This window comes from Pseudophryne corroboree, chromosome 5 (assembly GCF_028390025.1).
Source record: "Pseudophryne corroboree isolate aPseCor3 chromosome 5, aPseCor3.hap2, whole genome shotgun sequence".
In the NCBI taxonomy this organism is placed as follows: domain Eukaryota; kingdom Metazoa; phylum Chordata; class Amphibia; order Anura; family Myobatrachidae; genus Pseudophryne; species Pseudophryne corroboree.
In genome coordinates this window covers 497,574,654-497,600,999 of record NC_086448.1, presented here as the reverse complement: position 1 = coordinate 497,600,999, position 26,346 = coordinate 497,574,654, and the positions used below count along the sequence as shown (strand labels likewise).

The window sequence follows — 26,346 nt, the reverse complement described above, 5'->3', positions numbered from 1 at the left end:
CCTCCTGTGGTGGTTGCAGAGTGCTCATCTTCTAGAGGGCCGCAGATTCGGCATCAGGACTGGGTCCTGGTGACCACGGATGCCAGCCTGCGAGGCTGGGGAGCAGTCACACAGGGAAGGAATATCCAGGGCTTATGGTCAAGCCTGGAGACATCACTTCACATAAATATCCTGAAGCTAAGGGCCATTTACAATGCTCTAAGCTTAACAAGACCTCTGCTTCAAGGTCAGCCGGTGTTGATCCAGTCGGACAACATTACGGCAGTCACCCACGTAAACAGGCAGGGTGCCACAAGAAGCAGGAGGGCAATGGCAGAAGCTGCAAGGATTCTCCGCTGGGCGGAAAATCATGTAATAGCACTGTCAACAGTATTCATTCCGGGAGTGGACAACTGGGAAGCAGACTTCCTCAGCACGACCTCCACCCGGGAGAGTGGGGACTTCACCCAGAAGTCGTCCACATGATTAAAAAACTCGACAGGTATTGCGCCAGGTCAAGAGACCATCAGGCAATAGTTGTAGACGCTCTGGTAACACCGTGGGTGTACCAGTCAGTATATGTGTTCCCTCATCTGCCTCTCATACCCAAGGTACTGAGATTGATAAGATGGAGAGGAGTAAGCACTATATTCGTGGCTCCGGATGGGCCAAAAAGGACTTGGTAACCGGAACTTCAAGAGAGGCTCACGGAGGATCCGTGGCCTCTACCTCTAAGAAGGGACCTGCTCCAGCAAGGACCCTGTCTGTTCCAAGACTTACCGCGGCTGCGTTTGACGGCATGGCGTTTGAACACCGGATCCTGAAGAAAAAAAGGCATTCCGGATGAAGTCATCCCTATCCTGATCAAAAGCCAGGAAGGATGTAACCGCAAAAACATTATCACCGCAATTGGCGAAAATATGTTGAGTTGTGCGAGGCCAGTAAGGCCCGACGGAGGAAATTCAACTGGGTCGATTCCTGCATTTCCTGCAAACAGGAGTGTCTATGGGCCTGAAATTGGGGTCCATTAAGGTTCAGATTTCGGCCCTGTCAATTTTCTTCCAAAAAAGAACTGGCTTCAGTCCCTGAAGTTTAGACGTTTGTAAAAGGGGTACTGCATATACAGCCTCCTTTTGTGCCTCCAGTGGAAATTTGGGATCTCAATGTAGTTTGGGTTCCAAAAGTCACATTGGTTTGACCACTTAAATCTGTGGAGTTAAAATATCTCGCATGGAAAGTGGTCATGCTGTTGGCCCTGGCCTAGGCCAGGCGCGTGTCAGGATTGGCGGCTTTATCCTGTAAAAGCCCTTATCTGATTTTCCATTCGGACAGGGCGGAATTGAGGACTCGTCCTCAGTTTCTCCCTAAGGTGGTTCCAGCGTTTTCACCTGAACCAACCTATTGTGGTGCCTGCGGCTACTAGGGACTTGGAGGAATCCAAGTTGCTGGATGTTGTCAGGGCCCTGAAAATATGTTCCAGGACGGCTGGAGTCAGGAAATCTGACTCGCTGTTTATCCTGTATGCACCCAACATGCTGGGTGCTCCTGCTTCTAAGCAGACTATTGCTCGTTGGATTTGTAGTACAATTCAGCTTGCACATTCTGTGGCAGGCCTGCCACAGCTAAAATCTGTAAAAGCCCGTTCCACAAGGAAAGTGGGCTCATCTTGGGCGGCTGCCCGAGGGATCTCGGCTTTACAACTTTGCCGAGCAGCTACTTGGTCAGGGGCAAACACGTTTGCTAAATTCTACAAATTTGATACCCTGGCTGAGGAGGACCTGGAGTTCTCTCATTCGGTGCTGCAGAGTCATCCGCACTCTCCCGCCCGTTTGGGAGCTTTGGTATAATCCCCATGGTCCTTACGGAGTCCCCAGCATCCACTTAGGACGTTAGAGAAAATAAGAATTTACTTACCGATAATTCTATTTCTCGTAGTCCGTAGTGGATGCTGGGCGCCCATCCCAAGTGCGGATTGTCTGCAATACTTGTACATAGTTATTGTTACAAAAATCGGGTTATTATTGTTGGGAGCCATCTTTTCAGGGGCTCCTCTGTTGTCATACTGTTAACTGGGTTCAGATCACAAGTTATACGGTGTGATTGGTGTGGCTGGTATGAGTCTTACCCGGGATTCAAAATCCTTCCTTATTGTGTACGCTCGTCCGGGCACAGTTTCCTAACTGAGGCTTGGAGGAGGGTCTGTAGGGGGAGGAGCCAGTGCACACCAGTTAGTCCTAAAGCTTTCTTTAGATGTGCCCAGTCTCCTGCGGAGCCGCTATTCCCCCATGGTCCTTACGGAGTCCCCAGCATCCACTACGGACTACGAGAAATAGAATTATCGGTAAGTAAATTCTTATTTTCCAGAGTCCCACGATGGGCGCCTCAGCCACAGCAGCTGCTGCAAAAATTACACCCAAAATGGCCACCAAGCATGCTCAGTACAAAATTTCTCTCCGGACCATGGAGGGCGCCATTTTTCTACATGCGCAGTAGTCTCCGTCACAATGCTGCAGCCTTGCGGCGCCATGGAGAGGAGGGGGCCACCTAGACTCTACACACGGGCCCCCTTCTCTCTTAAAACGCCCTGCTTCAGGCAGTCATTGCCTGCAAAGGATTCTCCACAAAGTATAAAAAAAAATATCACATTTTATTTATAATTATTTTAATTTGTCCATTTAAATTTTAGCCCCTGAAAACAGGTGACTGTGTATAACCATGGTTGCAATTCCTACAAGTTTTATACAATATTTTTATTCAACCCCCTTGAATTAAAGTAGAAAGCCTGTACTTCAACTGCATCTCCATTGTTCAAGTTCAAATCAATTGTGGTGGCTTTACAGAGACAAAATTAGGAAAATTGTGTCCAAATATTTATGGACCTAACTGTATAATAAGATTGACTGGTGATAACAATTATGTCTTCATGTTGTCATTTAATGACCGTTGATATTAACTCTGACCCCTCCTGCTAAAGCTAAGTTTGTAGAGTACACTTGGATTATTAACACTTGGTGATTCTTTTGAATATTTAATGCGGTATAATTTTACTTTATTGTTTTTCTTCTCTAAGATTTGTAGATAGAGTTTGTAATTCCACAAACAATTTATTCAGTTTTTTAGTAAATATAAGTGTCTTTCTAGGTGCCAGTAGAGGTCATGTATTTACACAGTGTTACTCTGCAGAAAGCGAAGACTTTGCATCTGAAGATGCCTCCAAACTGGATACGTGGGTATTTGACCATGTGAAGGTCGGTAAACACCTTTTTTTAAAAGATTATTGTTTGTCAAAAACATTTTTATCAAATATGGTTTACAATGCTCGAGATCTTCCAGGTTATTACCGTCTATCCAGACTTGACTACTAAGGCAAAATAGACTATCTCCAAGGAGTTGTGGCTTCCACACTACAGTGCCTAAAAATAAACTGGCAAGATAGAGTAGTAATAGAGTTTCTGTATGAAATGATTTTGCAGTAAGTGAGCTTTCCACTCTGAATAAGGCATGTACTAAATCCCCTCCCATTTCACTAATAATACTTTAATTTATGGCCCCTTACCTTCACCGTTCACCTTGCCTTCACCCCAGTCATTCATTTAAGTAAGGTACAAGCACTTGCATATAACCAGGACATCCCGTTCCACACTGCTCTTCTCTCTCTGGGGTCTGTTCATGAAGCACTGAAAAGAGTGGAGAAACAGACCTGTGAAGAAGTTGCCCATGGCAACTCCCTTACAATCCACATCTCCCTTACATTTTATAGAATGTATTTGACAAAGTCTTCTTTCAAAGCTGATTGGTTTCTATGGACATCTTTTCCACTGGTCCTTCTCTCCACTCTTTTCACTGCTTCATGAATAGACCCCTCTGTCTCTCCCCAGCAGGAGAGATCTGATGCAGAATTTCTGTAAGTGAAAGTCTTATGCTGGGTGCACACTCTACAATAATCAGGCCAAATAGATGATTTCTAACCATTCAGCCTGAGAATCTAAGAGTGTGTTTGCAGCACCCCAGGCCAGTGATTGTTCATATCAGCTCATCTGTCACAATTGCAGGACTTTCTTCGAGCAGCACCCACTCTATGGAATGCCCTCCCACGCACAATAAGACTCCACTTGTCTCCAAACTTTCAAGCGTTCCCTGAAAACTCACCTCTTCAGGCAAGCCTATCAAATTCCTGAACCGCCCACATGACCTTCTGAAGCATTCATATCTAATTACATCCCATTAGGGCCGTCTTTGCAATATGTTGGGACCGCTATGCTATAGATAGTGCCTATCCTTGTGTATCCTTGTGTATCAGCTATATTCCTATGACCAGTCAGTCATTGACTACTGTGTACACTAGTTTTTAAGCAGATAATTTATCAGTCGGATGGTTAGTTGGTACATTGGTAAGGTGTGTAGCTAGCTTTAAAGCTGCTGTGTCAGATCTCCCCTGCAGTATAGAGACTTGAACCAAACCGAAGGTGACCGACAGTGGTCCCAGCTGTATTTCAGTGCTGGGACACTGCTAAATATGGTAAGGACTCCACCACAATACTATTATTGGGTGAGGGGAATTAGTCAACTGATTATTTAACCACTTAATAGGCAGATAATAAAAAGTAAATTATATATATTTCTCTAACGTCCTAGTGGATGCTGGGGACTCCGAAAGGACCATGGGGAATAGCGGCTCCGCAGGAGACTGGGCACAAAGTAAAAGCTTTAGGACTAGCTGGTGTGCACTGGCTCCTCCCCCTATGACCCTCCTCCAAGCCTCAGTTAAGATTTTGTGCCCGAACGAGAAGGGTGCAATCTAGGTGGCTCTCCTGAGCTGCTTAGAGTAAAAGTTTAAATAGTTTTTTTTATTTTCAGTGAGACCTGCTGGCAACAGGCTCACTGCATCGAGGGACTAAGGGGAGAAGAAGCGAACTCACCTGCGTGCAGAGTGGATTGGGCTTCTTAGGCTACTGGACATTAGCTCCAGAGGGACGATCACAGGCCCAGCCATGGATGGGTCCCGGAGCCGCGCCGCCGGCCCCCTTACAGAGCCAGAAGAGTGAAGAGGTCCGGAAAATCGGCGGCAGAAGACGTCCTGTCTTCAATAAGGTAGCGCACAGCACCGCAGCTGTGCGCCATTGCTCTCAGCACACTTCACACTCCAGTCACTGAGGGTGCAGGGCGCTGGGGGGGGGGGCGCCCTGGGACGCAATGAAAATACCTTAAATGGCTAAAAATACATCACATATAGCTCCTGGGCTATATGGATGTATTTAACCCCTGCCAGTTTTCCACCAAAAAGCGGGAGAAAGGCCGCCGAAAAAGGGGCGGAGCCTATCTCCTCAGCACACAAGCGCCATTTTTTCCTCACAGCTCCGTTGGAGGAAGGCTCCCTGACTCTCCCCTGCAGTCCTGCACTACAGAAACAGGGTAAAACAAGAGAGGGGGGGCACTAAATTGGCATATTAATATATACAGCAGCTATATTAGGGAAAAACACTTATATAAGGTTATCCCTATATATATATATATATATATATAGCGCTCTGGTGTGTGCTGGCAAACTCTCCCTCTGTCTCCCCAAAGGGCTAGTGGGGTCCTGTCCTCTGTCAGAGCATTCCCTGTGTGTGTGCTGTGTGTCGGTACGCTGTGTCGACATGTATGAGGAGGAAAATGGTGTGGAGGCGGAGCAATTGCCTGTGTTAGTGATGTCACCCCCTAGGGAGTCGACACCTGACTGGATGGTCTTATGGAAAAAATTACGTGATAGTGTCGGCACTTTACAAAAGACTGTTGACGACATGAGACAGCCGGCAAATCAGTTAATACCTGTACAGGCGTCTCAAACACCGTCAGGGGCTATAAAACGCCCGTTACCTCAGGTCGATACAGACACTGACACGGACACTGACTCCAGTGTCGACGGTGAGGAAACAAACGTATTTTCCAGTAGGGCCACACGTTACATGATCACGGCAATGAAGGAGGTTTTGAACATTTCTGATACTACAAGTACCACAAAAAAGGGTATTATGTGGGGTGTGAAAAAACTACCCGTAGTTTTTCCTGAATCAGATGAATTAAATGAGGTGTGTGATGAAGCGTGGGTTTCCCCCGATAAAAAACTGCTAATTTCTAAAAAAATTATTGGCATTATACCCTTTCCCGCCAGAGGTTAGGGCGCGTTGGGAAACACCCCCTAGCATAGATAAGGCGCTCACACGCTTATCAAAACAAGTGGCGTTACCGTCTCCTGATACGGCCGCCCTCAAGGAACCAGCTGATAGGAAGCTGGAAAATATCCTTAAAAGTATATACACACATACTGGTATTATACTGCGACCAGCAATCGCCTCAGCCTGGATGTGCAGTGCTGGGGTGGCTTGGTCGGATTCCCTGACTGAAAATATTGATACCCTGGACAGGGACAATATATTATTGACTATAGAGCATTTAAAGGATGCATTTCTATATATGCGAGATGCACAGAGGGATATTTGCACTCTGGCATCAAGAGTAAGTGCGATGTCCATTTCTGCCAGAAGAGGATTATGGACGCGACAGTGGTCAGGGGATGCGGATTCCAAACGGCATATGGAAGTATTGCCGTATAAAGGGGAGGAGTTATTTGGGGTTGGTCTATCGGACCTGGTGGCCACGGCAACGGCTGGAAAATCCACCTTTTTACCCCAAGTCACCTCGCAGCAGAAAAAGATACCGTCTTTTCAGGCTCAGTCCTTTCGTCCCCATAAGGGCAAGCGGGCAAAAGGCCACTCATATCTGCCCCGGGGCAGAGGAAGGGGAAAAAGACTGCAGCAAACAGCCTCTTCCCACGAACAGAAGCCCTCCCCCGCTTCTGCCAAGTCCTCAGCATGACGCTGGGGCCTTACAAGCGGACTCGGGCACGGTGGGGGCCCGTCTAAAGAATTTCAGCGCGCAGTGGGCTCACTCGCAAGTGGACCCCTGGATCCTGCAGGTAGTATCTCAGGGGTACAAATTGGAATTCGAGACGTCTCCCCCTCGCCGGTTCCTGAAGTCTGCTTTACCAACGTCTCCCCCCGACAGGGAGGCGGTATTGGAAGCCATTCACAAGCTGTATTCCCAGCAGGTGATAATCAAGGTACCCCTCCTACAACAGGGAAAGGGGTATTATTCCACGCTGTTTGTGGTACCGAAGCCGGACGGCTCGGTGAGACCCATTTTAAATCTGAAATCCTTGAACACTTACATAAAAAGGTTCAAGTTCAAGATGGAGTCACTCAGAGCAGTGATAGCGAACCTGGAAGAAGGGGACTTTATGGTGTCTCTGGACATCAAGGATGCTTACCTCCATGTCCCAATTTGCCCTTCTCACCAAGGGTACCTCAGGTTTGTGGTACAGAACTGTCACTATCAGTTTCAGACGCTGCCGTTTGGATTGTCCACGGCACCCCGGGTCTTTACCAAGGTAATGGCCGAAATGATGATTCTTCTTCGAAGAAAAGGCGTCTTAATTATCCCTTACTTGGACGATCTCCTGATAAGGGTAAGGTCCAGAGAACAGTTAGAGGTCGGAGTAGCACTATTTCAAGTAGTACTACGACAGCACGGATGGATTCTAAATATTCCAAAATCGCAGCTGATTCCGACGACACGTCTGCTGTTCCTAGGGATGATTCTGGACACAGGCCCTCATTCCGAGTTGTTCGCTCGCAAGGCAATTTTAGCAGAGTTACACACGCTAAGCCGCCGCCTACTGGGAGTGAATCTTAGCTTCTTAAAATTACGAACGATGTATTCGCAATATTGCGATTACAAACTACTTAGCAGTTTCAGAGTAGCTTCAGACTTACTCGGCATCTGCGATCAGTTCAGTGCTTGTCGTTCCTGGTTTGACATCATAAACACACCCAGCGTTCGCCCAGACACTCCTCCGTTTCTCCAGCCACTCCCGCGTTTTTTCCGGAAACGGTAGCGTTTTTATCCACACGCCCATAAAACGCCGTGTTTCCGCCCAGTAACACCCATTTCCTGTCAATCACACTACGATCGCCGGAGCGAAGAAAAAGCCGTGAGTAAAAAAACTATCTTCATAGCAAAATTACTTGGCGCAGTCGCAGTGCGAACATTGCGCATGCGCACTAAGCTGAAAAACGCTGCGATGCGAAGAAAATTAACGAGCGAACAACTCGGAATGAGGCCCACAGTACAGAAAAAGGTGTTTCTCCCGGAGGAGAAAGCCAAGGAGTTATCCGACCTAGTCAGGAACCTCCTAAGACCAGGCCAAGTGTCAGTACATCAATGCACAAGGGTCCTGGGAAAGATGGTGGCTTCTTACGAAGCGATTCCATTCGGCAGATTCCACGCAAGAACTTTTCAGTGGGATCTGCTGGACAAATGGTCCGGATCGCATCTTCAAATGCATCAGCGGATAACCCTGTCTCCAAGGACAAGGGTGTCTCTCCTGTGGTGGTTACAGAGTGCTCATCTCCTAGAGGGCCGCAGATTCGGCATTCAGGATTGGGTCCTGGTGACCACGGATGCCAGCCTGAGAGGCTGGGGAGCAGTCACACAGGGAAAAAATTTCCAGGGCTTGTGGTCAAGCATGGAAACGTCACTTCACATAAATATCCTGGAACTAAGGGCCATTTACAATGCCCTAAGTCAGGCAAGACCTCTGCTTCAGGGTCAGCCGGTGTTGATCCAGTCGGACAACATCACGGCAGTCGCCCACGTAAACAGACAGGGCGGCACAAGAAGCAGGAGGGCAATGATGGAAGTGGCAAGGATTCTTCGCTTGGCGGAGAATCATGTGATAGCACTGTCAGCAGTGTTCATTCCGGGAGTGGACAACTGGGAAGCAGACTTCCTCAGCAGACACGATCTTCACCCGGGGGAGTGGGGACTTCACCCAGAAGTCTTCCACATGATTGTGAACCGTTGGGAAAAACCAAAGGTGGACATGATGGCGTCCCGCCTCAACAAAAAACTGGACAGATATTGCGCCAGGTCAAGGGACCCTCAGGCAATAGCTGTGGACGCTCTGGTAACACCGGTGGTGTACCAGTCAGTGTATGTGTTCCCTCCTCTTCCTCTCATACCAAAAGTACTGAGAATCATAAGGAGGAGAGGGGTAAAGACTATACTCGTGGCTCCGGATTGGCCAAGAAGGACTTGGTACCCGGAAATTCAAGAGATGCTCACGGAAGACCCGTGGCCTCTACCTCTAAGAAAGGACCTGCTCCAGCAGGGACCATGTCTGTTCCAAGACTTACCGCGGCTGCGTTTGACGGCATGGCGGTTGAACGCCGGATCCTGAAGGAAAAAGGCATTCCGGATGAAGTCATCCCTACCCTGATCAAAGCCAGGAAGGATGTAACCATACAACATTATCACCGTATTTGGCGTAAATATGTTGCGTGGTGCGAGGCCAGGAAGGCCCCTATAGAGGAATTTCAACTGGGTCGTTTCCTGCATTTCCTGCAAACAGGACTGTATATGGGCCTCAAATTAGGGTCCATTAAGGTTCAAATTTCGGCCCTGTCAATATTCTTCCAAAAAGAACTGGCTTCTGTTCCTGAAGTTCAGACGTTTATCAAGGGAGTACTGCATATACAGCCTCCTTTTGTGCCTCCAGTGGCACCTTGGGATCTCAATGTAGTTTTGGGATTCCTAAAATCACATTGGTTTGAACCACTCACCACTGTGGACTTAAAATATCTCACATGGAAAGTGGTAATGCTGTTAGCCCTGGCTTCAGCCAGGCGTGTCTCAGAATTGGCGGCTTTATCCTATAAAAGCCCTTACCTAATTTTTCATACGGACAGGGCAGAATTGAGGACTCGTCCTCAATTTCTATCTAAGGTGGTTTCAGCATTTCACTTAAACCAGCCTATTGTGGTGCCTGCGGCTACTAGGGACTTGGAGGATTCCAAGTTGCTGGACGTAGTCAGGGCCCTGAAAATATATGTTTCCAGGACGGCTGGAGTCAGGAAATCTGATTCGCTGTTTATCCTGTATGCACCCAACAAGCTGGGTGCTCCTGCTTCTAAGCAGACGATTGCTCGTTGGATTTGTAGTACAATTCAGCTTGCACATTCTGTGGCAGGCCTGCCACAGCCAAAATCTGTAAAAGCCCATTCCACACGGAAAGGGGCTCATCTTGGGCGGCTGCCCGAGGGGTCTCGGCTTTACAACTTTCCCGAGCAGCTACTTGGTCAGGGGCAAACACGTTTGCTAAATTCTACAAATTTGATACCCTGGCTGAGGAGGACCTGGAGTTCTCTCATTCGGTGCTGCAGAGTCATCCGCACTCTCCCGCCCGTTTGGGAGCTTTGGTATAATCCCCATGGTCCTTTCGGAGTCCCCAGCATCCACTAGGACGTTAGAGAAAATAAGAATTTACTTACCGATAATTCTATTTCTCATAGTCCGTAGTGGATGCTGGGCGCCTATCCCAAGTGCGGATTGTCTGCATTACTTGTACATAGTTATTGTTACAAAAATCGGGTTATTGTTGTTGTGAGCCATCTTTTCAGAGGCTCCTTCTGTTATCATGCTGTTAACTGGGTTCAGATCACAAGTTGTACGGTGTGATTGGTGTGGCTGGTATGAGTCTTACCCGGGATTCAAAATCCTTCCTTATTGTGTACGTTCGTCCGGGCACAGTATCCTAACTGAGGCTTGGAGGAGGGTCATAGGGGGAGGAGCCAGTGCACACCAGCTAGTCCTAAAGCTTTTACTTTGTGCCCAGTCTCCTGCGGGGCCGCTATTCCCCATGGTCCTTTCGGAGTCCCCAGCATCCACTACGGACTATGAGAAATAGAATTATCGGTAAGTAAATTCTTATTTTTTTGAAGCACAGTATCTCATAAAAATAGCAAAATACTAAATCTTTAATCATTTTGAAACTAATAAACCAGCTATAACCAGTAGTTCCATATCGATTGTCTTGATAGAAATGGAATCACCGTAATCAGCATAGTTCTAAAAATGTATATTATTATTTCTGATTCTATTGTGTTTCTAATATATCGAATAGATAGAAATCACATCTCATCATCACTGCTCTTCTCTATAGCTTCCAGGTATGCACTGGGGAGGGGGGGGGGGGGCTGGCTAAGGACTGCTGTATTTACAGTACCACTGGGCTGCCCATACACCAGTGGTCAACTGCATGGCATACACTAATTGTTAGGCGCAACGGAATATGCTGCACTATATAAGAAACTGGTAATACATAAATAAATAAATAATACACTGGGTGAGATTTGTGACTGCTGGAAGATCATTTTTCTGGCAGCCGCCCAGTGAGCATTTTTGTGTGATGAGACCATATTAGGGAAAGCCCACCTTGGTGTGCGACCACGCCCGGCATGTGGTTAAAGTATACAACCCTTATATGTTGCCTCAAACTGAATGCATTATGGGTGCTGTACTACTGATATATACAGTAGGTATTTGTCAAGAAATATGGGGAATACATCATTCTGCTGATCTTTAAAGAGAATAATAGTATTCCACATGTAACAAATATGCAGTACAGTATGGCAGTATGGTATATGTAAAATGACTTTACTTATAGTTGCCTAAATGTGTCATGTCATTAAGAGTACAGTTTTTAGGTTTATTATGATATTGAGATGATACCTGAATGCTGGTAATTAAACCTCTGATTAATGCTTATGTGTTAAGCAATGGGGTGTGAAATAAAAAAAGGAAATACACTTTTTGGGGAATTCATGCTATGGGTATGTGTGGTTTCAGTAAATTAATATAGCCACCTTAGGCCAGACTCCTGGCAATAGAGTAATTTATGACATGCTAAATAGCCCAAGGCCTAGTGTAAAATCCTTGCTGGTTGTGTGTGCACTGTGTGCCTCAATTTGACCACATGTGCATCATTTTCTCCCAAAGTGCATGGATTTGAGTGGGGCGTGTTCAAACTGAAATCTAAATTGCAGTGTAGAAATTAAGCAGCCAGTATCTACCCTGCACAGAAACAATGTAACCCACCCACATCTATATATCTGTGCACGTTATATATCTGCATCACCTGCAGTGCACATGGTTTTGCTCAATTGCTAACTTTTTTAACAAACCTTAATAACCCCCTGAGACCACTGAACAAATTGCTATTGTAAGTTTCAGCGGCTCATGGTTTTCAGGCAATTTTCTGGGCTATTTTGCCATTAATAGAGCCAGTGATTTGCAGCTTCCCAAAAATTGCCATCCATTAAATTTTTCCGTTCTAAAATATCATGAACATTGGGAATTTTCGGTGAAAATTGAGCCAATATTCATTAAATATTTTTTTCTTTGAAATATTATATTAATTTTGTGTGTGTACACAAATTCTTATAGCTTCTCTATCACGACTTGAATATGAAATTACTACATTATGTTGTAAAAATGAGGGATTCTTGGGGTATATCTAGGTCATTGACTAAACCTTTCATTGGTATTCATAAAAGCCATGTTATTTGTGTGCACAAAACCTGCAAAATGTTTTCTTTTCGTTTTTCTTTTAAAAAGCTGGCTCTGTGCACCCACACTTGACCTTTCAGATATGTAATTTTCCTTTAGCAGCTCAACCTGTGTACTTAGTGCCAGGACAGGATCTTCCAGCCTGTTTTTTTCCTACCTAGTCTTGGATATGTTACAGACATACTGTAATGACATTTCATATAGCATTGATATAACTGTATCATTTTTTCTTCTTTTTCCTTTGAATTGTTATTTTTCGTAAAGTTGTAATTATCAATGTAATGAATGATGCAACACATAACAATTATTATTATTATTTTTTGTAAGAATTTCTTCAGATCTGCTAAAAACAACCAAACACTGTTAAAAAAGCTGAATGAAGAGAAAGTAGTGTTTTTCCTTCATCTTCTTGGACTGGACACCAATGGGCATGCACATAGGCCAGGTTCAAGGTATGTACTTACTGTACCACACTAACGGGTCTATTTACAAAGCCTTGGATGGAGAAAACGTACCAGCCAATCAGCTCATTACTTTTGTTTTTCAAACCTAGCCTGTGACATGGCAGTTAGGAGCTGATTGGCTGGCACTTTATCTCCGTCCACGGCTTATTAAATAGACCCAAGAGTCTGTGAAACTAATTTCTGCTCTGAGATATAAAGCTGGAAACAAAGCATGATATGAACAGTAGAACCTCTATTAGTTCTATTATAAATTACTTTATCTGCAGACTAATAGTCAGGGCTGCAAAGTCATAAGAATTCATAACATTTCTGCAACTGATTGTAGAGTTCATTTTACAATTGCTAGTCATACACTAAAAATTGTTTTCATGTTCTGCTAGAAATTTGTAATTCAAAGTCCAACATCACAAAGTCGCACCATGCCGTGGCGGGACTCTGTAGCGCCGAGCGTCTTTTTTTGTTTTCTGCGAAAATGCATCTTGGACACAAAGTAATGTAATAGCACAAGCAGCTTCTGTGCGTAATAGCGGCCCTATCTGCATCTGAAATGAAACGTTACAGTGTACACAGAATATAGGCATGCTGCATATCATTTTAATCACCAGAAGCTGCTTGTGTGCGTCCTTTTACATTACCTTTCATCTAAGATGCATTTTCACAGGAAAGAAAACTCCAAAAAAGACACACTACCGAGTCACACGGCACTCACGTGTTATGTGTAATGTGACTTGTAGCCCACAGAGCAAGGGGGGTAATTCTGAGGTGATCGCAGCAGCAAGTTTGTTAGCAATTGGGCAAAACCATGTGCACTGCAGGGGGGGCAGATATAACATGTGCAGAGAGAGTTAGATTTGGGTGGGTTATTTTGTTTCTGTGCAGGGTAAATACTGGCTGCTTTATTTTTACACTGCAATTTAGATTTCAGTTTGAATACACCCCACCCAAATCTAACTCTCTCTGCACATGTTATATCTGCCCCACCTGCAGTGCACATGGTTTTGTCCAACTGCTAACAAATTTGCTGCTGCAATCAACTCTGAATTACCCCCAAAGATGTAAGAGGACACATCTGAAAAAAATAAAAAATAAATAAAAATAAATATATATATATATATATATATATATACAGTACAGTATATTGCTTGGTATGTTTATATAAACTTTGTTATTTTACTTTACTTGCTGTATCAGTCAAATACTGTTGCTTCATTATCAACTCTTCCAATTTAATTAGTTTTTTTTTTTATTGTTAAAATCATTTAATTCCATCACCATATAATTAAATTATTTTCCATAAATCTCATTACTACTGTGGCTGCGATAACATACCTGGCATTCCATCCTGGCATAGGGATTCCTATCATGTTTATCTGATGCTAAATGAGATTGCTGTCAGTGTTACTGGCTTGTTATTGGCTTCAAATGTCTGCTCTCATGAACATAATCAGACGAGTAAACTGTTAATCAATGGTTTTACTTGATGGATATTGGTGCTGACATCCTGATTAAGTATGTCAATTACAGTGATTTCATGCTAGTGACAGATTAAATATTGCTTTATTTTATTGCACTTATAATGTATGCACAGATACCCATGTATAAGGACTGATTTATATAACCAATGCCTTTTGCTATAACCGGTGTGTGACAACTACTGTGACAACACCATATTGAAAAAAAATATTGATATCAATTGAATTTGATCTGACTTTTTTTTGAATTTGCATTGCATTCAGGGGCAAACGCAGGATTTATTAGGTTTCCGTGGGTGTGTATCTGTGTATGTGTGTGTGTGTGTGTATATATATATATATATATATATGTATGTATGTATGTATGTATGTATGTATGTATGTATATGGGACGCAGTTAAAATGCAGGCTGTCGGGATCCCGGTGTTCGAGAGACTGACATGCTAGAATCCCGACAGCCGGTGAAATACCGACGACTGGAATCCCGATATCCGCAGGTTATTCCCGCTCAGTTAGTTGCTCCACGCCACCAACCGAGTGGGAATATAACCTGTGGCGAGCGAAGCAAGCAACCGGGCCCACAGCGAGCCCGCGAGGGCTCTCGCCGCCACGCTTCCGACAGACTGGATGCCACTGTCGGTATACTGACAGCCGGCATTCCGTGTGCTGGTAAAACATACTTATATATATATATATATATATATATATATATATAGATCAATATGCATTCGGCACTCCAGTTAGTTATTCAAAATAAATGCCCGGTGCCTTCTCAAATAGGGATTCCCCTGAATCATATGCAGACATGAACGAGCGGCACTCACAGGACTTGCATGAATAAATGGGACCTCAACCCATCAATTGCAACGTTTCGGTATTTATTACAACCGTCGTCAGACTATACATATACACACACAGTATTGGTGGTTTACATACCAGTGGCTGGGAGCTGTGGGAGGCAGGAGCAGAGTAGCGGTTTTGTAAGGTGGGAGAGAGCTGCTGCGGCTGAGCATGCAGCTGCTGTATCTCCATCACGGCTTTTGCTGAGACGGAGACACTGCTGTCTCCGTCTCACAAATAAACATTTGGCTCATCAGGGGGGGTTTCCAGGTACTCGGGAAACCCCCCCTGCGTGCGCTACTGGCATTTATAGTTTGTAATTGAGGAGTCATTGAAACATTGAAAAGAGTGCAGAAGTAAGCCAGTGGAGAAAGTGTGCATAGCAACCAATCATTGTTGAGGTAAGTACATATTTAAAACATAAAACATTTAATGGACATTACACTAGTAGTAGTAGTGCTATCTACGGCTGAGACCCATTGTGTATCCAGCGTTTTCACGTGAGGACCGGAGTGAGAGCAATTAGGAGTGAGACGTCACCCAGTATACAGATTCCTGGTCTGAAGACACGTTGAGCTGGTATAACTATAACTATATAGCATGGCCACGCTGGACTGTTGAGTATAATTGCAATCTCTGCAAAGAGAGTGTGCAGAGACAATTAATACCTATAATTTCCGTTACTAACAAGTTGCATGAATTTATATGCTTTGAACTTTTAACATCTTCAAGCCTATTCATCTTCATTTGGCAAATGCTATGAACTGTCAGATAAATGTTGCTATATGCTACTAATTATTGGTGCTTTTTGAACTTCTAACATCTTCAAGGTTATTCATCTATATCTGGCAAATGCAAATGCTATGAACTGTTTGCTAAACGTTGCTATATGCTACTAATTATTAGTGCACTAATTAAGCTAATTGATTCAGGAGTGGCCACTAGGATTTATATAATTTTGTTATTTTAATTAATTTTAAACACCGGCCGTGTGATTAATGTTTTGTGTGTAATGTCCATTAAATGTTTTATGTTTTAAATATGTACTGATCTGGACAGCGCTTCATTTTCGTTGTTGTGTATTTTGATTTTCTGAGGTTAACAGTGACCTCTTAAGTGAAGCAGCAGCCCTTGATCTGGTTATAATATATATTATATAATATCCCAGAACTTTTGTTTGTCAGCGCCCAGGTGTCTTTTTTCTTTGTATTGATTGTTGAGGTAACATTTATAAAATGCATTCTATAAAATTATATAAAGCAGCTGATTGGTTGCAATAGTTCTCCACTGGCTCACTTCTTTACACTTTTCACTGCTTCATGAATAGACCCCTGAGTGAGTTGACTAAAGTTTGGTGGAAGGGAAAAAAAACCAAACTGTATAATAACTTTTAGATAGTTTGTGTAACTGAGACAGCACCATGTGGACAAACCTTGTGAGATGTCTGGGCTGTGCAAGGTTCTTGTGTTTCATAGTGACTGCCTGAAATGTGCATAGTTCAGTTAATATTCTAACAAAAGAAAGGAGGAATCAATCTATAGCTTTTAATTTTCTTAAACTCTATTTCAAGATAGATTTAATTGTATATTAGTATAATTAAAAGTCAAACAGCCTGGTGAGGGAAGTGTCAGGCATCTGATATACAGACAAATATGCCAGATAAGCTGATATAAGGTTTTAGTTTCTCCAATAGGATACATGTGCAATTATTATTAATACTAGTTATTTATATAGTGCATTTATATTCTGCAGCACTTTACAAAGAATATTTGGGCATTCACGTCAGTCCCTGCCCCAGTGGAGCTTATAATCTATTTTCCCTACCACATATACACACATACACACATTCACGCTAGGGTATATTTTTGTTGTGAGCCAGTTAACCTACCAGTATATTTTTGTATTGTGGGAGGAAACCGGAGTACCCGGAGGAAACCCACGCAAGCACTGGGAGGATATACAAACTCCACACAGTTAAAGTCGTGGTGGGAATCGAACCCATGACCTCAGTGCTGTGAGGCAGTAATGCTAACCATTACACTGTCCGTGCTGCCCAAAATCATAAATAATGGAAACAGGATTGTAGCGAAGACCATATAGATGCTGGTGGTAGGGGATTCAGTTATTAGGGAGCCTGACCGTGTAATCTGTTGCAAGATCCATAAATCCAAGGGGGCTGTGGAGAACCCTGCAGTCATGCATATCAATGACAAAGTTAGAAGTAGATGATGGTTCTCTAAAACTGTTTCAGGAAACTAGACATACTGTACTTCAGTTAGAGGGTGCAATTTTGCCGGAAATTATGTTTAACTTTGTGTGTAGGGTGAAATTAATTAGATGTGTTTAGTACAGGTATAGTATAGACATGAAATACAGTAGGTCTTAGCAGAGGTGTAACTAAGCCTTTGTGGTCCCCATAGCAATATTTTGAAGGGTCCCCAATGCTTTTAGAATGACGGAAAATTGTGTTTACTTGCCATCTTTATGTTCAGTTTCACTGCGTCGAAACAAAGTCTTGTGTGCATTTGCCCATTATTATTTATTTTAATTATTTATTACCAGTTATTTATATAGCGCACACACATTCCGCAGCGCTGTACAGAGAATATTTGCCCATTCACAGCAGTCCCTGCCCCAGTGGAGCTTACAATCTATATTCCCTATCACATGTACACACATTCACGCTAGGGTTAATTTTTGTTGGGAGCCAAGTAACCTGCCAGTATATTTTTGAGATTGTGGGAGGAAACCGGAGTACCCAGAGGAAACCCACGCAAGTACGGGAAGCACAGTTAGGGCCATGGTGTGAATCAAACCCATGACCTCAGTGCTGTGAGGCAGTAATTCTAAACATTACACCATCCGTACTGCCATTATAATTCTGATTGTTAACCACAAGTCTTGTGGGTAAAGGCGTAAAAGGCACAGCTTAGTTGGCGATGGTTGCACAGTAAGAGATGGGGGAAGGTGGCTTAGAGGCACAGAAGGGGAGCATGGTCACAGGCACAAATGGGGAGGTGGGTTCAGAGGAACACATGGAGAGGGTGTCACGAATCGGACACTCACCGCTGCGGATCTCGGGGTCCGTCCGCTGCTGGCACGGCTGCTCTCGGTGCTGTGCGGCCGCATGGGGGACGTGCCGCGGTCGGCGGCGTGGATGACCTGGGAGCCGGAAGTATGGGGACCTGGTAGGCTGCAGAGATCCTGTGTGTCTGCAGCATAGGAGGCGACCATGATAGTCATTCCAAGTTGTTCGCTCGTTGCCGATTTTCGCTATGCTGCGATTTGTTGCTAAATGCGCATGCGCATGGTATGCAGAGCGCATGCGCTAACTTATTTTACACAAAACTTAGTAGATTTGCTGGTGTTCGTGCTGCGCTTTTCAGTTGCACTGCTGATCGGTGAATGATTGACAGGAAAGGGGCGTTTCTGGGTGGTAACTGAGCGTTTTCCGGGAGTGTGCTAAAAAACGCAGGCGTGTCAGGGAAAAACGCGGGAGTGTCTGGAGAAACGGGGGAGTGGCTGGCCGAACGCAGGGCGTGTTTGTGACATCAAACCAGGAACTAAACGGACCGAGCTGATCGCAATCTAGGAGTAAGTCTGGAGCTACTCAAACTGCAAGAAAATATTTTTCTCTATCGTCCTAGTGGATGCTGGGGTTCCTGAAAGGACCATGGGGAATAGCGGCTCCGCAGGAGACAGGGCACAAAAAGTAAAGCTTTCCGATCAGGTGGTGTGCACTGGCTCCTCCCCCTATGACCCTCCTCCAAGCCTCAGTTAGATTTTTGTGCCCGGCCGAGAAGGGTGCAATCTAGGTGGCTCTCCTAAAGAGCTGCTTAGAGAAAGTTTAGCTTAGGTTTTTTATTTTACAGTGAGTCCTGCTGGCAACAGGATCACTGCAACGAGGGACTTAGGGGAGAAGAAGTGAACTCACCTGCGTGCAGGATGGATTGGCTTCTTGGCTACTGGACATCAGCTCCAGAGGGACGATCACAGGTACAGCCTGGATGGTCACCGGAGCCTCGCCGCCGGCCCCCTTGCAGATGCTGAAACATGAAGAGGTCCAGAATCGGCGGCAAAAGACTCCTCAGTCTTCTAAAGGTAGCGCACAGCACTGCAGCTGTGCGCCATTTTCCTCTCAGCACACTTCACACGGCAGTCACTGAGGGTGCAGGGCGCTGGGAGGGGAGCGCCCTGGGAGGCAAATGAAAACCTATTTGGCTAAAAAATACCTCACATATAGCCTCCGGGGGCTATATGGAGATATTTAACCCCTGCCAGAATACACTAAAGAGCGGGAGACGAGCCCGCCGGAAAAGGGGCGGGGCCTATCTCCTCAGCACACAGCGCCATTTTCCTTACACAGCTCCGCTGGTCAGGACGGCTCCCAGGTCTCTCCCCTGCACTGCACTACAGAAACAGGGTAAAACAAGAGAGGGGGGGCAAAATAGTGGCAAAAATTATATTATAAAAGCAGCTATACAGGGAGCACTTATTATAAGGCTATCCCTGTCATATATAGTGCTTTTGGTGTGTGCTGGCAAACTCTCCCTCTGTCTCCCCAAAGGGCTAGTGGGGTCCTGTCTTCGTTAAGAGCATTCCCTGTGTGTCTGCTGTGTGTCGGTACGTGTGTGTCGACATGTATGAGGACGATATTGGTGTGGAGGCGGAGCAATTGCCAAATATGGGGATGTCACCTCCTAGGGGGTCGACACCAGAATGGATGCCTTTATTTATGGAATTACGGGATAGTGTCAACACGCTAAAGCAGTCGTTTGACGACATGAGACGGCCGGACAATCAGTTAGTGCCTGTCCAGGCGCCTCAAACACCGTCAGGGGCTGTAAAACGCCCTTTGCCTCAGTCGGTCGACACAGACCCAGACACAGGCACTGATTCCAGTGGCGACGGTGACGAATCAACCGTATTTTCCAGTAGGGCCACACGTTATATGATTTTGGCAATGAAGGAGGCGTTACATTTAGCTGATACTACAGGTACCACTAAACAGGGTATTATGTGGGGTGTGAAAAAACTACCTATAGTTTTTCCTGAATCAGAAGAACTAAATGATGTATGTGATGAAGCGTGGGTTGCCCCCGATAAAAAGATGCTAATTTCAAAGAAGTTATTAGCTTTATACCCTTTCCCGTCAGAGGTTAGGGCGCGCTGGGAAACACCTCCTAGGGTGGACAAGGCGCTCACACGCTTATCTAAACAAGTGGCGTTACCCTCTCCTGAGACGGCCGCACTTAAAGATCCAGCAGATAGGAGGATGGAAAATATCCAAAAAAGTATATACACACATACAGGTGTTATACTACGACCAGCTATAGCGACAGCCTGGATGTGCAGTGCTGGAGTAGCTTGGTCAGAGTCCCTGATTGAAAATATTGATACCCTGGATAGGGACAATGTTTTACTGTCTTTAGAGCAAATAAAGGATGCATTTCTTTATATGCGTGATGCACAGAGGGATATCTGCACACTGGCATCACGGGTAAGTGCTATGTCCATTTCGGCCAGAAGAAGTTTATTGACGCGACAGTGGTCAGGCGATGCGGACTCAAAACGGCATATGGAAGTTTTGCCGTATAAAGGGGAGGAGTTATTTGGAGTCGGTCTATCAGATTTGGTGGCCACGGCTACAGCCGGGAAATCCACCTTTTTACCTCAAGGTACTCCCCAACAGAAAAAGACACCGACTTTTCAACCGCAGCCCTTTCGTTCCTTTAAAAACAAGAGAGCAAAGGGATATTCATATCTGCCAAGAGGCAGAGGAAGGGGGAAGAGACACCAACAGGCAGCTCCTTCCCAGGAACAGAAGCCCTCCCCCGCTTCTACAAAAGCCTCAGCATGACGCTGGGGCTTCTCAAGCGGACTCGGGGGCGGTGGGCGGTCGTCTCAAGAATTTCAGCGCGCAGTGGGCTCACTCGCAGGTAGATCCCTGGATCCTGCAGATAATATCTCAGGGGTACAGGTTGGAACTAGAGACAGATCCGCCTCGCCGTTTCCTGAAGTCTGCTTTACCAACGTCCCCCTCCGAAAGGGAGACGGTTTTGGAAGCCATTCACAAGCTGTACTCTCAGCAGGTGATAGTCAAGGTACCTCTTCTACAACAGGGAAAGGGGTATTATTCCACTCTATTTGTGGTACCGAAGCCGGACGGCTCGGTAAGACCTATTCTAAATCTGAAGTCCTTGAACCTGTACATAAAGAAGTTCAAGTTCAAAATGGAGTCACTCAGAGCAGTGATAGCGAACCTGGAAGAAGGGGACTTTATGGTGTCCTTGGACATCAAGGATGCGTACCTCCACGTTCCAATTTACCCCTCACACCAGGGGTACCTCAGGTTCGTTGTACAAAACTGTCACTATCAGTTTCAGACGCTGCCGTTCGGATTGTCCACGGCACCTCGGGTCTTTACAAAGGTAATGGCCGAGATGATGATTCTTCTTCGAAGAAAAGGCGTATTAATTATCCCATACTTGGACGATCTCCTAATAAGGGCAAGGTCCAGAGAACAGCTAGAGAGGGGATTAGCACTGTCTCAAGAAGTGCTAAAACAGCACGGCTGGATTCTGAATATTCCAAAATCCCAGTTAATGCCGACAACTCGTCTGCTGTTCCTAGGGATGATTCTGGACACGGTTCAGAAAAAGGTTTTTCTCCCGGAGGAAAAAGCCAAGGAGTTATCCGAGCTTGTCAGGAACCTCCTAAAACCAGGAAAGGTGTCTGTACATCAATGCACAAGAGTCCTGGGAAAAATGGTGGCTTCTTACGAAGCAATTCCATTCGTCAGATTCCATGCACGAATTTTCCAGAGGGATCTGTTGGACAAATGGTCAGGGTCGCATCTTCAGATGCACCAGCGGATAACCCTGTCTCCAAGGACAAGGGTATCTCTTCTGTGGTGGTTGCAGAGTGCTCATCTATTGGAGGGCCGCAGATTCGGCATACAGGATTGGATCCTGGTGACCACGGACGCCAGCCTGAGAGGCTGGGGAGCAGTCACACAAGGAAGAAACTTCCAGGGAGTGTGGACGAGCCTGGAAACGTCTCTTCACATAAACATTCTGGAACTAAGAGCAATCTACAATGCTCTAAGCCAGGCAGAACCTCTGCTTCAAGGAAAACCGGTGTTGATCCAGTCGGACAACATCACGGCAGTCGCCCATGTAAACAGACAGGGCGGCACAAGAAGCAGGAGTGCAATGGCAGAAGCTGCAAGGATTCTTCGCTGGGCAGAGAATCATGTGATAGCACTGTCAGCAGTGTTCATCCCGGGAGTGGACAACTGGGAAGCAGACTTCCTCAGCAGACACGACCTTCACCCGGGAGAGTGGGGACTTCATCCGGAAGTCTTCCACATGCTGGTAACCCGTTGGGAAAGACCAATGGTGGACATGATGGCGTCTCGCCTCAACAAAAAACTGGACAGGTATTGCGCCAGGTCAAGAGATCCGCAGGCAATAGCTGTGGACGCGCTGGTAACGCCTTGGGTGTACCAGTCGGTGTATGTGTTTCCTCCTCTGCCTCTCATACCAAAAGTATTGAGAATTATACGGCAAAGAGGCGTAAGAACGATACTAGTGGTTCCGGATTGGCCAAGAAGGACTTGGTACCCGGAACTTCAAGAGATGATCACGGAAGATCCGTGGCCTCTACCTCTAAGGAGGGACTTGCTTCAGCAGGGTCCCTGTCTGTTTCAAGACTTACCGCGGCTGCGTTTGACGGCATGGCGGTTGAACGCCGGATCCTAAAGGAAAAAGGCATGCCGGAAGAAGTCATTCCTACTTTGATTAAAGCAAGGAAGGAAGTAACCGTGCAACACTATCACCGCATTTGGCGAAGATATGTTGCGTGGTGCGAGGATCGGAGTGCTCCAACGGAGGAATTTCAACTGGGTCGATTCCTACATTTCCTGCAATCAGGATTGTCTATGGGTCTCAAATTGGGATCTATTAAGGTTCAAATTTCGGCCCTGTCGATTTTCTTTCAAAAAGAATTGGCTTCAGTTCCTGAAGTCCAGACTTTTGTTAAGGGAGTGCTGCATATACAGCCTCCTGTGGTGCCTCCAGTGGCACCGTGGGATCTCAATGTGGTTTTGGAATTTCTAAAATCTCATTGGTTTGAACCACTAAAAAAGGTGGATTCAAAATATCTCACATGGAAAGTGACCATGTTACTAGCCCTGGCTTCGGCCAGGAGAGTGTCAGAACTGGCAGCTTTATCTTACAAAAGCCCATATCTGATTTTCCATTCGGACAGGGCAGAACTGCGGACTCGTCCGCATTTTCTCCCTAAGGTGGTGTCAGCATTTCATCTGAACCAGCCTATTGTAGTGCCTGCGGCTACAAGTGACTTGGAGGACTCCAAGTTACTGGACGTTGTCAGAGCATTAAAAATATATATTGCAAGGACAGCTGGAGTCAGAAAATCTGACTCGTTGTTTATATTGTATGCACCCAACAAGATGGGTGCTCCTGCGTCTAAGCAGACGATTGCTCGTTGGATCTGTAGCACAATCCAACTTGCACATTCTGTGGCAGGCCTGCCACAGCCTAAATCTGTAAAGGCCCACTCCACAAGGAAGGTGGGCTCATCTTGGGCGGCTGCCCGAGGGGTCTCGGCATTACAACTTTGCCGAGCAGCTACGTGGTCAGGGGAGAACACGTTTGTAAAATTTTACAAATTTGATACTCTGGCTAAGGAGGACCTGGAGTTCTCTCATTCGGTGCTGCAGAGTCATCCGCACTCTCCCGCCCGTTTGGGAGCTTTGGTATAATCCCCATGGTCCTTTCAGGAACCCCAGCATCCACTAGGACGATAGAGAAAATAAGAATTTACTTACCGATAATTCTATTTCTCGGAGTCCGTAGTGGATGCTGGGCGCCCATCCCAAGTGCGGATTATCTGCAATAATTGTACATAGTTATTGTTAACTAATTCGGGTTATTGTTTAGGAAGCCATCTTCAGAGGCTCCTCTGTTATCATACTGTTAACTGGGTTTGATCACAAGTTGTACGGTGTGATTGGTGTGGCTGGTATGAGTCTTACCCGGGATTCAAAATTCCTCCCTTATTGTGTACGCTCGTCCGGGCACAGTACCTAACTGAGGCTTGGAGGAGGGTCATAGGGGGAGGAGCCAGTGCACACCACCTGATCGGAAAGCTTTACTTTTTGTGCCCTGTCTCCTGCGGAGCCGCTATTCCCCATGGTCCTTTCAGGAACCCCAGCATCCACTACGGACTCCGAGAAATAGAATTATCGGTAAGTAAATTCTTATTATTAGCAGTTCTGCTAATCTTTCGTTCACTATTCTGCTAAGCTAACATACACTCCCAGAGGGCGGTGGCCTAGCGTTTGCAATGCTGCTAAAAGCAGCTAGCGAGCGAACAACTTGGAATGAGGGCCAATGTTGGAGACCATGTGCAGCACCAATGAGCGACTATGCGTGAGCAGCCAATCCTGTTACCTTGCTACCTATAAGTAGGCTTGGTTTTTAGCACTCTCTGCCAGTGCTTTGTTGTAGTAGGTCTGTACCCTAGCTCTGTGCTCCCGCAGATTGTATCTGTGCATTTCCAGGTATCCTGGTCCCTTCTCCGCTCTCAGTGTTTGCCTGCCGTCTCTCACTGTGAGAAACCCGTCAGCTCCCCAGTGCGCTATCACGGTTAACTGTTCACATGATGGTACCGTCGAATTTTCCTGAGTCCCTTGGAAGTCCGCCAGCTTCTTCTTGTAACCTTCAGCCACATCTTTTCATCATCCAGTGGATAATTCTTCACAGTACTTCAACCACATCTTTTCATCATCCAGCAGATAATTCTTCACAGTTCTTCAGCCATGTCTTTTCATCATCCAGCGGATAATTCTCCACAGTTCTTCAGCCACGTCTTTTCATTATCTAGTGGATAATTCTTCACAGTTCTTCAGCCACATCTCTTCATCATCCAACGTTTAATTCATCACTGTTCATCAGTTTCGTCTTCAAATATCCAGAGTTCATAATTACTCTCAGTTCTTCTGCCACAGTCCACAATTCATCCAACGCCCTCAATTCTTCATAGTTCTTCCACCACAAATCCACAAATCCAGCTTTCTTCTGTATCCTCCAGTCTCGTCTTTCAATTGTCCAGTAATACTATTCTTTACAGTTCTTCAACCAAATACTCAGGAGTTACAGACTTTTGGTCAGCTGCATTAGTATCTGTTGTCTTTCAATAAAGTATATGAAAAGGAACTATCTTCGTCCTCCTTGTTTCCTTCATACAGGAGCATCTTCTCCTTCAGTTGGTCTTCAGGTGGAGCTGGATTCAGTGGCACACATGGGAGGTGGGTCTGATGCACAGTTGGAATGCGGGTCATAGACACACATGGGGTGGTAGGTCAGTGGCACGGTATGGCAGGATGGTAAAAAGAGCCACTATGGGAAGTGGTTCAGCGGCACACTAAGGGAGGGATGAGGGCAGAGGCATGCATTGGAAGGCTCTGTTTGCCTTCGTTACTGTGCAAGCAGGGAGGAAAATAAAGGAAGAAAGTTGGGGATGCGGACACATGAATAGAATTAGTTCAGCAGTAATAGTGTTCTCTAAAGTGAGGTCTGCTATGAGAGAGGGGTCAGTGGATAATAAGTTTTATGCCCCCATATCAGAATGGTTCATTAGTCTCTACTGAACATTGTGACATCTGCCTGTGACTAAGACCATCAGTCCTGCTACCACAAACATTCACACACACAATGCCATCCCAACTATACAGTCCGGTGTTACCATGTGTAGCTCCAACACCTTGGTGATATAGAGGAAGTCACCAGAGCTCAGAGCAGAAGGGCTGTGATAAGAAGATCAGCTGCTTTAAACTCAATTTGTACGGCCAGAGCTTCCTTACAGCTTGCAGACTAATAGAAGAGAACACTGGTTGCACAGTGTGCTGAGTGGGGTGAACTTGGTGCATGTGTTTGGGCCCTGTAGACTTTCTGGGCCCCATAGCACATGCACCCCCAACTCTGTCTCAACAATAATGGGGAGGAGATGAGAGAAGCTATAAAAGAGATAAGAAGGTATTCATAATTGGCTCGCAAACACTGGAAAAGGGACAAAATCTGTCATTCAGACAAGCTGGTTAAATCATTTTATTAACC

The 26,346-nt window shown here is 45.6% G+C and overlaps 1 protein-coding gene across 5 annotated transcripts in view; it reads left to right on the top strand.

Annotated features, from left to right (window-relative positions):
* PIGN (phosphatidylinositol glycan anchor biosynthesis class N) overlaps window positions 1-26,346 on the top strand; it is a 666,839-nt gene that overhangs the window by 79,001 nt on the left and 561,492 nt on the right. For all 5 annotated transcript variants that reach the window (XM_063922983.1, XM_063922980.1, XM_063922979.1 and 2 more), the window contains 2 exons: window positions 3,121-3,227; window positions 12,754-12,878. In XM_063922983.1, the coding sequence (XP_063779053.1) occupies window positions 3,121-3,227; window positions 12,754-12,878 (232 nt within the window). The remainder of the gene's footprint in view (window positions 1-3,120; window positions 3,228-12,753; window positions 12,879-26,346) is intronic.